General features: G+C 38.4%; 1 protein-coding gene across 4 annotated transcripts in view; it reads right to left on the bottom strand.

The window, feature by feature from the left end:
• Positions 1 to 13,614, bottom strand: part of RASGRF2 (Ras protein specific guanine nucleotide releasing factor 2) — a 336,767-nt gene that overhangs the window by 159,442 nt on the left and 163,711 nt on the right. Inside the window, exons 14-16 of one of the 4 annotated variants that reach the window (XM_007487377.2) lie at positions 12,316 to 12,564; positions 10,804 to 11,192; positions 2,413 to 2,541 (exon numbers count right to left, since the gene is read on the bottom strand). In XM_007487377.2, the coding sequence (XP_007487439.1) occupies positions 2,413 to 2,541; positions 10,804 to 11,192; positions 12,316 to 12,564 (767 nt within the window). The remainder of the gene's footprint in view (positions 1 to 2,412; positions 2,542 to 10,803; positions 11,193 to 12,315; positions 12,565 to 13,614) is intronic. The other 3 variants (XM_001363496.3, XM_001363426.4, XM_007487378.2) reach the window with 3 other exon arrangements.

Genomic DNA, 13,614 nt, shown 5'->3' with positions numbered 1-13,614 from the left:
GGAGGTCTGCTATGATTCAAAATAAGCAAGTGGTCTCTAAGCCACCCCCCTGCCAAGCTGTCCCTGGATCTGAAGATTCGAAAGGTCTCAAGGTTCTCCACCAGAGGGTCAGAATTAACTAAGGTTCTCATTCTACACAGGACACCATCCACCAGACATCCAAACCTACAAGTTGACCCACACATGACCTGTTAAACTCAGACAATATGATCTCCTTCTCTCTGCATCTTTTATCAGGAACAGGCTAAACATGGTCCTTTTTGAAGGCAAGAAGATGAGCACATGCTCTCTTAGATACATTTCAGTCAAGTTGCATGTTAATAAAGTTGGCCATATTTCTTCTTTTAAATTGACTTTGACCATTTCACAAGCAATCTTAGTTGCAGGAGCCTAGGGGTTTTTTAATACTCTATTTCTTACTAGAAGACCCAGACTCCCAAAGCAAAAGCTCACTGTTGTAGCAAAGTACCCCTTTGCCTTCACTCTAACCTAGTTTCATACATTTAGAGTTGGAAGGAACATTGGTTGTCATCTCATTCATTTTGTAGACAAGGAAACTAAAGCCAAAAGAGTCCAAGGGGCTTGAATAATGCTACATAGATATTAAGGAGCAGAACAAGGATTCAAACCCAGATCTTCTGACTCCAAATCCAAAAGTCTTTCTACTAAACCCTTTGTTGTTAAGTCATTTTTCAGTTGTGATTGACTTTCTGTGACCCCATTTGGGCTTTTCTTGACAGAGACACTGAAGTGGTTTGCCATTGGGTTAAGTGACTTGCCCAGAGTCACACAGCTAGTAAGTGTCTGAGGCTGGATGAGAACTCATCAAGTTGGAGTTTTCCTGATTCCAGACCCAACACTGTCCATTGCATCACTTAGCTACCCCCACTATGTATGCCCCCCTAGTGTATCCCTATACCTTTTAACTTTATATCAATGAGAATTTTGGGTTGACCTCAATTTGGTTGAAAATGTTTCACTTTTCTAACTGTATTCCATTCATTGTTACCTGTTATAAGTAGCCTGATTTAAAGTGTGAATACAAGTGTGTCACGAAAGTGTTGGTATTTTCTTCAGGTTACTTGGAGTGATTTTGGTTTACATTTGAATTACTTTCTTTTCTTACTTTATATAATTGACTTAAGAAAAAATATTTCAAAGGCAACTATTTTAAAATATTTGTATAATGGAAAAATTACAAAAGAAATTTTGCCTTTTACTCTAATGATTTCACTTCATTTACAGCATTTTTCACCATGACATTAGAGTATTTTATTAAACAATATCTCTCAATTTTCAGTTCTCTACAGAAGGTCACTGCTATTATATATTCCAATATATTCTATGTCTTAGGACTGAGTTTTTTTAAACCCTTACCTTTTGTCTTAGAATCAATATTCTATAGATTCCAAGGCAAAAGAATGGTAAAAGCTAGGCAATAGGGGTTAAGTGACTTGCCCAGGGTAAGAGAGCTAGGAAGTATCTGAGATCAGATTTAAACCAGATCCTCTTGACTCCAGGCTTAGCTCTCAATCCACTGAGCCATGTAGCTTCCCCAGAGAACTGTTATTAATGAGACAGTAGAATAATAGAGTCTTTCCAGAACTAGAGATCCAAAATGATTCCACTTTATATAGAAGTATATTATATATAAACACACACACACACACACACACACACACACACACATATATATATATATATATATATATATATATATATAACATTTATATAGCACTTATTATGTGCCAGGCACTATGCTAAATGCTTTACAATTATTATCTCATTTTATTCTCACAACAGCCCGGAAAGTAGGTGTTCTTATTAGACTCATTTTATATATGAGGAAACCGAGGCAAAGATCATTAAGTAACTTGCCCAGAGTCATACAACTAGGCCGTGTTTGAGGTTACATTTAAATTCAGGTCTTCCTGACTCTAGGCCCAGTGCTTTTTCCACTACACTAGGATGTCACATCCTAGAATGGATCATGATATAATGAAGTTAAAATATTTTTCTAAGTATATAATTTCTCCCCTCTGGTGACTGGTATAAACCTATCAGAGTCTAAGAATATTTTGCAAAAAGTTTTTGATATGGATGGTCTTGATTTAACAGTGATTTTATGTAGATTAGAGTAGAAATAAGACAATGTAGGATATCTTGATTTAGGTAAAGTAGTTTGGAACATTTTTCTCTAAAAATGTTAGTAAATAGTGGTAATGAAATTGGTTATTCACTTGCTTATTACTTAGAATAATATTTATGTCTAGTCGATTTTTAAAAATAGCTTTCATTGTTGTTTTTTAATTCTTGGCACAGAGATTTGAGTATCGAGAAAAATCAAAGATTTGGAACACTGAAATTTCAGTTTTTAGTCTTACACTTTTGACACTCTTAATAGACCCTTACCTCCAGGTGGACGATATCTTAAATGTCTAGGAGTTGAAGGTGATCTGCACGGTGAAAGTTCAGCAATTTCCATAGCTGGAGTACTTTCCGAAATCGATCGGTCCCCCGACACGGATTCTAGAACAGCTGCTTTAAAATAGCATAAATTTTAATATGCAGGCAAGGTTTCCATGGTCTTCCTGATAACAGCATGCATTACGTTACAAAAAGCTCATTATGATATGATATGATTTAGCACTACATATTAATCTTCATTTTCACTTTTGGCTTTGACCCAACTCAAGTCACTTCTCTTTGAAAGTTTGTTTTGGAGAAAATAAATGCCACTAAAGCTAACTTTTATCATTTATTAATAATTGCTTATTTATTATTTTATTTTATTAAATGTCACTAAGCAGCTTTTATTCCAACCCCATTATTCTGCCTCAAGATACAGATTCAGGACTTACTAGATACTCATTCTCACAGCATAGTCACAGTTTTCAAGATATCAAGACTAGCCAGCTCTTGATTATTCAGGAAAATGGGATGAAATCATGTCAATGAATTATAGCAATAAATAGATAACTGAAACTGCTAGAACATGGGATGCCCCTGACCAGATCTTTGGGACTCAGGACAGCCCTGGGATCCCTTTAGACAAGGAAGAAAGCATAAGTTTTGGAGAAAATTTAGGCCATAAAGGTCTAGGAGCTTCTACCCCTTGAAAGACCCCTACCCAGCACATTCCAGTACACTAAACCTTTTCAAAAATTTAAGTAATTAATGACAGCTAGGTGGCTCAGTGGATTGAGAGCCAGCCTGACAGACAGAGGAGTCGTGGATTCAAATTTGACCTCAGACACTTCCTAGCTTTGGGTTAAGTCACTTAACACCAACAGTCTAGCTCTTAATGTTCTTCTGCCTTAGAAATGATATTTAATATGAATTCTAAGATAGAAGGTAAGGGTTTAAGCAAAAAATTTAAGTAATCTGAAAAGGGTAGAGAAGGTAGGAGGAGAAAGAAACCCACCAGAACAGAAGTAAGATTAGCCTCAAAGATAAAAGTTTTATGGCTTTGTATGAGCTAAACTTTCAACTCTGTCAGTGTCTCTATCCATAGATACTTCATCTTTTTTTGTTTCATGGACTCCTATGGTAAAACTATTAAATCATTCTCAGAATAATGCTTTTAGATATATGTAATAAAATAAATAGGCATATTGGAGAAACCAATTCTATTTAAATGAAGTTATATATTTTTTTAAGTCCACAGACCACAAATTAAGACTTGGGGATGGGGGGCAGGTAAGTGGCTCAGTAGATAGAGAACCAGCCCTGGAGATAGGAGGTCCTGGGTTCAATAACCTCAGACACTTCCTAGCTGTGTGACCCTGGGCAAGTCACTTAATCCCACCATTGCACAACCCTTGTCACTCTTCTGCCTTGGAACCAAAACACAGTATTGACTCCAAACCAGAAGGTAAGAGGTTTTTTTTTTTTTTAAGTATTTCTGGATTAGAATCCTATTACTTGATGGCTTGGGACCATAAGTCACTAGGGAGCACATATTAAAGTCTGCACTAGGCTCAAGAAGGAATTTGGAATAGTTTAGTTCTCACAAACAGTTAACACCACAAGAAAAAAAAAGAGACCATGTTAGGGCCACCCTTGAAGGGCAGTTTTCATGATCCAGTGTACTGTCCACACCTAAACCACCAGCATAATCTGGCAAAACTGAAACTTCCTTCATGCCATTTCAAGTTAGGAGTTCCTTTTCCTGAGAGACAAGAAGTTCAAGCAATTTTAAACCACCTGGTTCTTTCTTTGACTCAGGTCTTCCAATGTCGGTAACTACTAAAAGATTAGTGTCCACCTCTCAGCAGGCATGTCAGCAAAACCATTCAAAACCAACCACCCCTCTGGCCAAGGGCCGATGGCTCAGACACTCCGATCCTAAGATTCATATTCAACAAGCTTTCCCTGATCCTTCATAAGTCCATTTTCATACTGCTCCTTTGGGGAAATAAAGCCACATCATCCCTCTTGTTCAACACAAAAGGGCTGGGAGGAGAAATTTTTAGACTCCTTAACTTGACTGACATAATTACAATAAAGCTGGCAAACATGTGAGATGCATCCAGGAATAACCCCCAAATAAATGCTTAGCTGTCAGTTTTATTATTTTCTAAATAGTGCCTTCAAAACCCTGTAATGCAAGGCATCTGCTATGAAAAGAGTGCACAGAATACCAAATCTATGTTCTTCATTTGATTCATACCATTCATTCACTTGAGTGAAGAGAGTCAGCAATTGCATCAAAACAAAAAACTTTCTGAGTCAGAGCTGGACTGCACTGAAACATACAGACTCTAAAAGTAAAGGAAAAGTGCCAGAAGAACACAACAGGAAAAAGTGTTCATCCTTAGAAGAGGAGAAAAGAGCATTTCCAAGAGGCCTGTCAACTCTGATCAAATTTCATGCAAATACAGCCCTGCCTAGAGATGGATACGCCATCTTATAATCCACCAACACTGGGAAGAATCCAAGACATCTTTGCCCAGGTTCTCCTCGGGCTCCTCAGTCCTCTAACATTGCTGGGGGATTCCAGAGGCAGTGCCATGTACCACAAGGAAAGGCTACATAAATGAATGGGTTTTTCTAGGGCAGCTGTACTCAGCTATCAGTTTTTTAACCAAGATTCTACAAAGTAGGTTCAAAAATTAGGAATACTCTCCTTCATTCAAACCAAGATATTAAGAGATTAGGAGCACAGCTAGGTGCTTCAGTGGATTGAGAGCCAAGTCTAGAGATGGGAGGTCCTGGGTTCAACTCTGACCTCAGACACTTCCTAGCTGTGTGACCCTGAACAAGTCACTTAACCCCTATTGCCTAGCTCTTACTACTTTTTTTTGCCTTGGAACCCATACACAGTATTGATTCTAAGCTGGAAGGTGAGGGATTAAAAAATAGAGGCAGATGATAATGATATTTAAGAGTACTGAGGTGCAAGAGACCAAGGCAGATATGACTAAGTAGGGTAGCAGTGGTTAACATGGGGGCAGCTTATACAAATTTGGACAAGGGAGGCATGAATCAAATCAATGTTGCCTGGCGAAATTTTGAAAAGTATTTTCAAAACTTTTTAAATCTTTATTTTAGGGAATCTTATTTCAAAGAATGTTTCCATTTGCTTCTGGATGCCAGAACTGAAGATATTTTTGAGAATAACATGCTTTTGGTGGGACAATTGATTAAAGGAAGCTTTAACTAGCTTTTTTCAAATGGTGGTACACTAAGGTAGTTTTTTGAAAAAAAAAATTGCAAGGCAGAAGCTATCACCTTATCTTCCCCAGAGCCTGGGACTAATAAATCATGCTGCCTGCACTCTGCCTCCTCTCACTAGAACTACCTACTTTAGGAATCTTGAGCATTCACCTCATTTTATCCAGTCTCATGCTCCTTCTTATATGCTATCTTCTTTAACAATATGAGCACTGGGGGCAGCTAGGTAGCTCAGGGATAGAGGTCCTGAGTTCAAATCTGATCTCAAACACTTCCTAGCAAGGTGACCCTGGGAAAGTCACTAAACTTCAATTGCCTATCCCTTATCACTCTTCTTCCTTGGAACTGACACTTAGTATTGATTCTAAAATGGAAGGGAAGTTTAAAAAAAAGAATATAAGCACCTTGAGGGAAAGGACTGTTTTGTTAATTTATATTCATTTTTCCAGTATTTGGTACAATGCCTGGCACACAGCAAACAATGAAAAAGTTTTTTTGAATTCATTCAGATAGCAATAAAGGAAATCTTTGGCCACAGTGCAGCCCTAAAGGATGAAGAAGGTATTCTGCAAGTCAAGTGTTTGTAGTACTTCTTCAAAGGAAAAACAGGAAACAAATGAACTCTTGCTATAGAATAGCTCATTAGTCACTTTAAGTGTTAGCAGGATGTGAGCACAAGAGGGTATTTTGCAAGGCTGAGGTCCAATTCAGACAGAAGAACTTCTAGCTGCTATTGAAAAGGTTCCACAAAAGTCTGCTTAGGAAGACTAGAGTTAGAAGTGTCCTTGGTTCCAAATTTAAAGGGACATACAAAAATGCAACATGGTTGCTTGCCTTAAATAACTCTAAAAGTCTAAAAAAGCCACAATGCATTGGTCAGATTGAGACTGAAATACTTTGGCAAGGTGCAGTGGGTCATAGAGCTTTTCATCTAATGACCTCCATTGACTGTCCTATCAAACATTACTCTCCCTTCACCCCTCCCCATTTCCCTTGCTTATCTCCAAATGTGCCCAATTTTACATACTGAGAAAGTTGGTTGTAATAGGATTCATTTTTTCATGTATTTTTAGAAAATAACGATTTCATTCCTTTTGGAAAGACAGAAAAATATGCTGGAAAATGAAGTGAAAGCTACCAAAGGCATGTAGTCTGCTCAGAAGCCTCCTAACTAGATATAATGAAGCTTTCTTCCAGAAAAGACTTGGAAGGCACTAGACATGGTGAGCACTGAACAACATTGCAAAAAACGAAAGTGACTGCAGCTTAACTTGCAGGAAGGGACTGAAGTGGGAGCCATTTCTGAATCTGTGTTCAGATACACAAATTAGAGACCAAATGAAAAGAAAATACTACAGGCAATTCTAATAGCTCTAGCCTAAACTATTCAAATGAGCTACTGCTAGAGGGGGAAAAAGGAAAATGGGCATTAGAAAGACATTACCATGGATTACCATAATTTTCTATCCAACTTTAATTAATTTTAAGCAATCACCACTGGAAGACCAAAAGAGACCAGAAAGCACCTGTCAGTAAACACTTGTTTCCTCGCCTAATAGAATGACATAGCAGTCAACTGCAACAATCTTTTGTTTAGGCTATAAGCTCATTTGCAAATCACTACAGAAAAGGAAAGAAGAAAATTATAAACAATAATGCCTCATAAAACAGTGAAGAATAATGAAGGAGAACAGTGTTCTGGAGAAGGCTGGGCATGAGACAAAAATTACATCTCCTCACAAGATTGTTAATAGAGCAAATTAAAAGAACAGCCAATAGATGAAAGTTGGAACCAATCTATTAGCATTTTTACAACAACTTATTTTCAAAGTCTGGGACGAAGAAATGGCATTCAAGGAAATTAAATCAGAGCAACAGATTATTGCTACTACTACTATTACTCTATGACTACTACTGTAAGCTAAGATTTATATAGCATTTTAAAGTTTGCAAAATGATTTACAAATATTAGCTCATTTGAACCTCATGACAAATCTGAAAGAGAGGTGCTATGATTATCTCTATTTTGCAGATGAGAAATGGTAGCAGACAGAAGTTAACTGACTTGCCCCTGGTCTCATAGCTAGTAAGAGTCTGTTTCTAGATTTGAATTCAGACTTCTTGTCTCCAGGTCTAGTATTCTATCTACTTTAACATACAGAAGAGATCTGTGCTGAAGGTGACACAACCCAGAAAGTGCTGGAGGATAAACTGTTAAGAGACCTGGAGGAGGTTCCCTAGAGTATTAGTAGACAGTGCTATCAATCATCCAAATGATGGAGAATTTGCAAGCTAAAAATCACACAAACAAGAAGGCATAGTTAGAGTAACAATTTCAATTAGTCCAGAGTTGCATAAGATGTAGGGCATTTGGGGGAGTGGATGGTAACTAAAAGATATAGGCTATAAGATGTTTGTCACCCCTACACACACACATACACACACACACACACACACACACACACACACACACACACCCCTTTTGTTTATAACAGAGCTTTCATTTCTCCAAGCCCCAGAACTTCAGTGCATAGTTGAGTGTTATCAAGGAACTGGAAGTAAGTGCATTTTATTTAAGCCTTTATGTTAGGTCTTTTATCTATCACCATTTCTAAATCATAAGCCATCTCAAAACTCAATACTTACAGACATGCATTCAATTTAGCATGGAAAAAAATGCCAGGAGCCTTTTCTTCTGCAAATCAATGTGAGTTGGCTGGGTTTTTACAACAGTCAACATTCTCTCACCATTTCTTGAGCCTAGGTTATAAGGGATCAGCATGACACAGACCTTTACATGCCCTACACAATCGTTTTTGCTTTCTTTCAACCTTTGCACTTCAATGATAGGCACATCCCTCAAAGGTATTCCTATCTAGAAATTTATCCAGATGTGTTTCACCATGCCGGTTTCTTTTAAGTTATACTATTGATGTCAAGCTCAATTAGAAATGGGGATCAAGGACACTAAACATAATGCATAAGGATCCCTGTGGGTGGCATACTGACTTGGGAAACTATACAGGAGCATTTTCTATGTTCTCTTGTATTTTTTTTTTGTATGTTTCTCAGTTACACTTTAATCTTGTACCTGCAGCATTTAGGAATTTTGTGGACCAATGTGGCCCACCTAGCATGTTTGAACCACTAGACCTATTTCATATCCTTTCCCAAAGCCTAGCCTAGAACTGATTTCTGCTAATCCAAGAAACCCCATCTCCCCTCTGGCTCATGACTACAGCTTAAAACCTTGATGAACCCATCGGTAGAGAACTAGGGGTCCCCATCATGAGACAGCTCCATTATACATACATACATACATATATACATACATACATATATATAACAAAACAAGATAGTTCTGATGGAAAAAAAAAACAAGAATGGTCCCTGTTGATTCAGCAAAAAGGGGCAGGGTACGGCACAACTAATACCAGACTATTTAAATAACTATTCTAAAACAAGGAAAAATAGGAAGAATACAGTGGCTAAGCTATTGTGATAGTTCTCATTTTTGGTTTGGTTTTCCTTCTAAAAAAATGAGTTGATAGTATTGCCACAGGCAAATTAAAACGTAGCTTTGAGAGTAGAGGTACAATAGAGGAGGAAAGATTGCTTGGATGGGAGACAAAAATAACCTAACACTTCTACCTAGAGAAATCCAGATGGTTAAGGGGGTGGAAGCTTTGCTTAGAACAGCAGTGTGAGGTTCTTGATATTATTGACCAAAAACAGTACAATTCTCATGCAAAAACCAAGATAGTCACTTGAAAACCTTCACTGTTTACTGGGCAAAGATAGCATTTGATGTAGGGGGTGGGACATGGACTACAAGCCTAGAATTTGTCATTTCTAGCTAAGAAGCTGGTAAGTACTGAGATGAGGAATGTTGATTTCTGGCATTTTCTAAATATCCTCAATTCAAAAAAGGTAGGTTCATTGTCTTGATATCATCCCTCCCCTTTGACCTCCATTCCGTCTCATCATCCCATACTAAAGGGGAAGTTTAAGACAAGCTATCATTCCTCCCTCCCACCTACAAAGTTCCTTATGTCCTGATGATGATGGCTCCTGGAGGCACTTGTCAAGTCGTGCTCCACTCCTCATCCCCAGAAAGAGTTCATCATAAAATAGCTCAGGCTTGTTGTTTGTTAATGGCTTTTTAATTATCCTCCCCATTCCTCCTCCTGAGTCGATAACTTGTCAACTTAAAGGATTTTATGTTAAACAATATGTTGCTTTTGACAATGACAACTGCTTTACTTAAAACTCCATTAGGAGCCTCACCAGGGAGTTTATTTAAATGATCTGAACTAGACAGTGTAGGATTTAGGAATTGGAATGGAAGAGGGAGAAAGCAGGCTGAGCTTTTATTAGAATGCAACTGCTTTCAATTTGGATACTTCATTTACTTTCTTATCCAACTTTCATCATTTATCTATTATACTGAAAACTGTAGTTTGTGATCATCTATAACCAGAATTTCAAGCTAGAGGGAACTGAAATGATCATCTAATCAATTTCCTCATTTCTCAGATGAGAAAACAGAGGCCCAGAGAGACTTTTCCAACAACATATAGTTAGGGATAGAGCTGTCTCTTTTCAGAAAGGCAAACAGAATCTATTTCATGGAGGGAGAACAAATAAAGGCAAAATTCAAGATTATTATTTTCCACAGCTCTAGTTTTATGTGCGGTCATGCCATAGGGATTTAAATTCTCACCAAAAACAAACTTAAACCTTCTGAAGGGCTGGTCTAAAGCATTTAGAGCCTAGAAATAGCAACTGATGTTACAAGACAGAAAGAGATGAGGGGAAGTGTGACAAGGTTCACAGTCTCTTCCTTAGCCTATTCAAATTACATCATTCAAAATAAATGCCTTTAAAAGCTAAGCCACTCATAAATCCATTTTTACTAGAGTGAGCATGGGGAGAGTGGACCCTGGTTTACCTCTTACTCTGCTCCCAAGGGGCCCAAATGAGGACTACAGGATTCTTTCTCCTACATAGCCATTGTATTCCTTCTACTTTCTAAGCAGAAAAACTAGTCAATGGGCACTAGGGTTCCAGAAGGGTGGGAGGATAGTTGACTAGTGCTGTGCAGAGCATGTGGCAGCTGAATAATACCTCTTCGGATATTTCGTCTTAGCTTGTTACACAGATCCATGCGGGGGTTATCTAAATTCTCTTCTAGAGGTCCGGGGCTTTGTTCTGGAGAAGAAGGGCCTCTGCTAAGATCCAATGGTACTTTACCAGTGTGGGGTGGTGGGGATGTAGCAGGGCTATACGTTGAGGTAGGACTGCTGGTCATGGAGGAAGCAGACAGGTCTAGGGCTCCAATTTTTGAGTTCAGAGGGGAAGTCAACGACAGCTTTCTGGCTCTAACAGGGGAAGAAGTTCTGGATACTGCCAATGGGGGTGGAGAGGAGAATTTTCGACACAGATTTGGCGACTTCCCATCTGCTAAGTGTTCACCTCGATTGTTCTGACTGGTAACAAAAAACAATTCCAGAGACCTGAAAGTGAAATCAAGTTGTAGCCAAGTTAAAAATGGTTTTTCTGAATGTCATTCAAGAGCATTTATTCTACATATAAAAGCTATGATATGAAAATATCAAATTTATGCTTCATAGTTTTCAAATGCCATCTAAGTACTGTTTGTGCATCCTAGTCGTTTCCTCCCCCCGAAAAAAAAACCCCTACATGATACTTTGCAGATTCTATCACATCAATTTCCAAAAAATATTAATAAGAAATAACACATTTAAATAACTCACATTTAAATAGTGCTTACTATATTCCAGGCACTATGCTAAGCATTTTACAAATATTTCATTTTATTCATACAACGCTGAGAGGCAGATGCTATTATATAATTCCCATTTTTATAGATGAGGAAAGTGAAGCGGAAGTAAAATAACTTGCCCAGGGTCATGCAGCTAGTTAGAGTCCAAGACTAGATTTGAACTCAGGTCCTCCAGACTCTGGAGGTAGCTAGGTGGCTCAGTGGATAGAGTGCTGGGTGTAGAGTATGGAGTCTAAAATCTGGCTTCGGACACTTATTTACTGAATGACCCTAGGTAAGTCATCTAACTTCTCCCTTTGAGGCAGCTAGGTGGTTCAGTAGATAGAGAATTAGTCTTAGAGTCAAGAAGACACAAATTCAAATCTAGCCTGAGACATTCATAATCTGTGTGACCCTAGGCAAGTCACATTACTTCTATTTGCCTTAATCCACTGGAGAAGGAAATGGCAAACCACTCCAGCGTCTTTGCCAAGAAAACCCTCACTAAGAGTTGGACATGACTAAATGACTGAACAACAACTTCCTGACATCAGGCCCAGGGGTCTATCCACTGTACCACCTAGCTAGCTGCCCTTAGGAGACAAGTAGATAAAAATAATTTAATTTCCCAACATACAGAAGGAAAATAATTGGCAAGCCTGAGCCCTCAGTCCTCTGGAGTGTCCATCTGAGCAATATCTATTTAATCCCTGACTTCCTCCTCTGGCTTGAAGGATAATCAATCCAAACAGTCAGTGTAAATCCCCACAAGGTTCTTTCTAGGAACAGCAATGCTCATTTGCACTGGGAAATGCGTTAGTAATCATTCACTGACATGAACACTCTAAGCATACCTGACGGGGATGGATGTGAAAGGTCTCTTGTATATGTCAGACAGCTTCTCCAGGACCACAGCTGCTGTGGTGAAGATACGGTAAGTATGCAGAAAAGTGTTGAGAAAGTCAATACTGAGAAAACGCAAGTCTGTCAACCTTTCCAAGAGTCTTTCCACACTGGCGTAGCGAATCTGGGGCACTTTGCAGGAATTTAATGTTTTGCTAAAGCAGATATCTTTATCGTCTCTGTGAAGACGGGCATCAGACCTACACAATCGATGAGGAAAAATGTTTTCAACAAAATCCCAGCCAGGCAGACATTCTCATTCTCTAAAAAAAGAACATGGCTTTTCTTTTTCTTTTTTCCTCCCTTTATTATGACCCCACTTTGCCTTTTAACTGGAATCTATAAAAGAGTGCCATACACACACACACACACACACACACACACACACACACACACACACACACACAAACCTTCTGTCTCAAAAGTCTTCATGCAGCTTGAAGCTTTATAAAGCACTAAGATTTTAGGGATACCCTGTATTTACAACAAAAATGTGACATAATAGAGACACAGACAGAGACAGAGAGAGAGTACGGGAAGAAAAAAATCTATTGAAAGCATTTCAGCTTGGGAAAGTCATTTTAATATTGAGAGTGGAGAGGAGAAACTAGGTACCGGACCCTCTGAATTCCTTCTCTCTATAATTAGCCTTTGCTTTATAAGGAAAAGCAGCTAATATACCAGTATCCCCAAAGAAAGAAAGGAAGGATGTGGACAGGGTGTGTCACAGTACTTGCATAAAATATTCTAGCTGGCAGGGACCAGCCATCAGATTGTGTGATTTCTAAGCCGGTTATCATATTTATGATCTGCAATCTGGGAACCTCAGAGATCAACTAGTTCAAGCCCTTTATTTTATAATAACTTATATTTATTATGGGATGTTCCCAAAGTCTCAGTGCAGTCTTAAGCTTTGAATGACACTGAAACTGCTTTCGTAGCTTAAAACTGCACCAAGAATTTCTGGAAAGCTGTATAGCACACTGAAACTTTTGGAATACCGTATATATGGGGTTCTTTGGTTTGCAAAATGACTGAGACACATTTGAACCTCTCAAAAACCCTGTAAGGTAAGTACTACAGGTATTATTATCATCATCTTGATTTTACAGCTGAGGAAAATGAGGTCATATTATACTTGACCTAACTCACCCTACTTGTTCAAAGTCAGAAGTAAAATTTGTGCCAGAAGTAAAATTTGAACCCAGGTCCTGCCTGACTTGAAGACTAGGACTCTTTCTTCTCAATGA

The sequence above is a fragment of the Monodelphis domestica genome, chromosome 3 (assembly GCF_027887165.1).
Source record: "Monodelphis domestica isolate mMonDom1 chromosome 3, mMonDom1.pri, whole genome shotgun sequence".
NCBI lineage: Eukaryota > Metazoa > Chordata > Mammalia > Didelphimorphia > Didelphidae > Monodelphis > Monodelphis domestica.
This window is presented reverse-complemented; position numbering and strand designations above follow the sequence as displayed.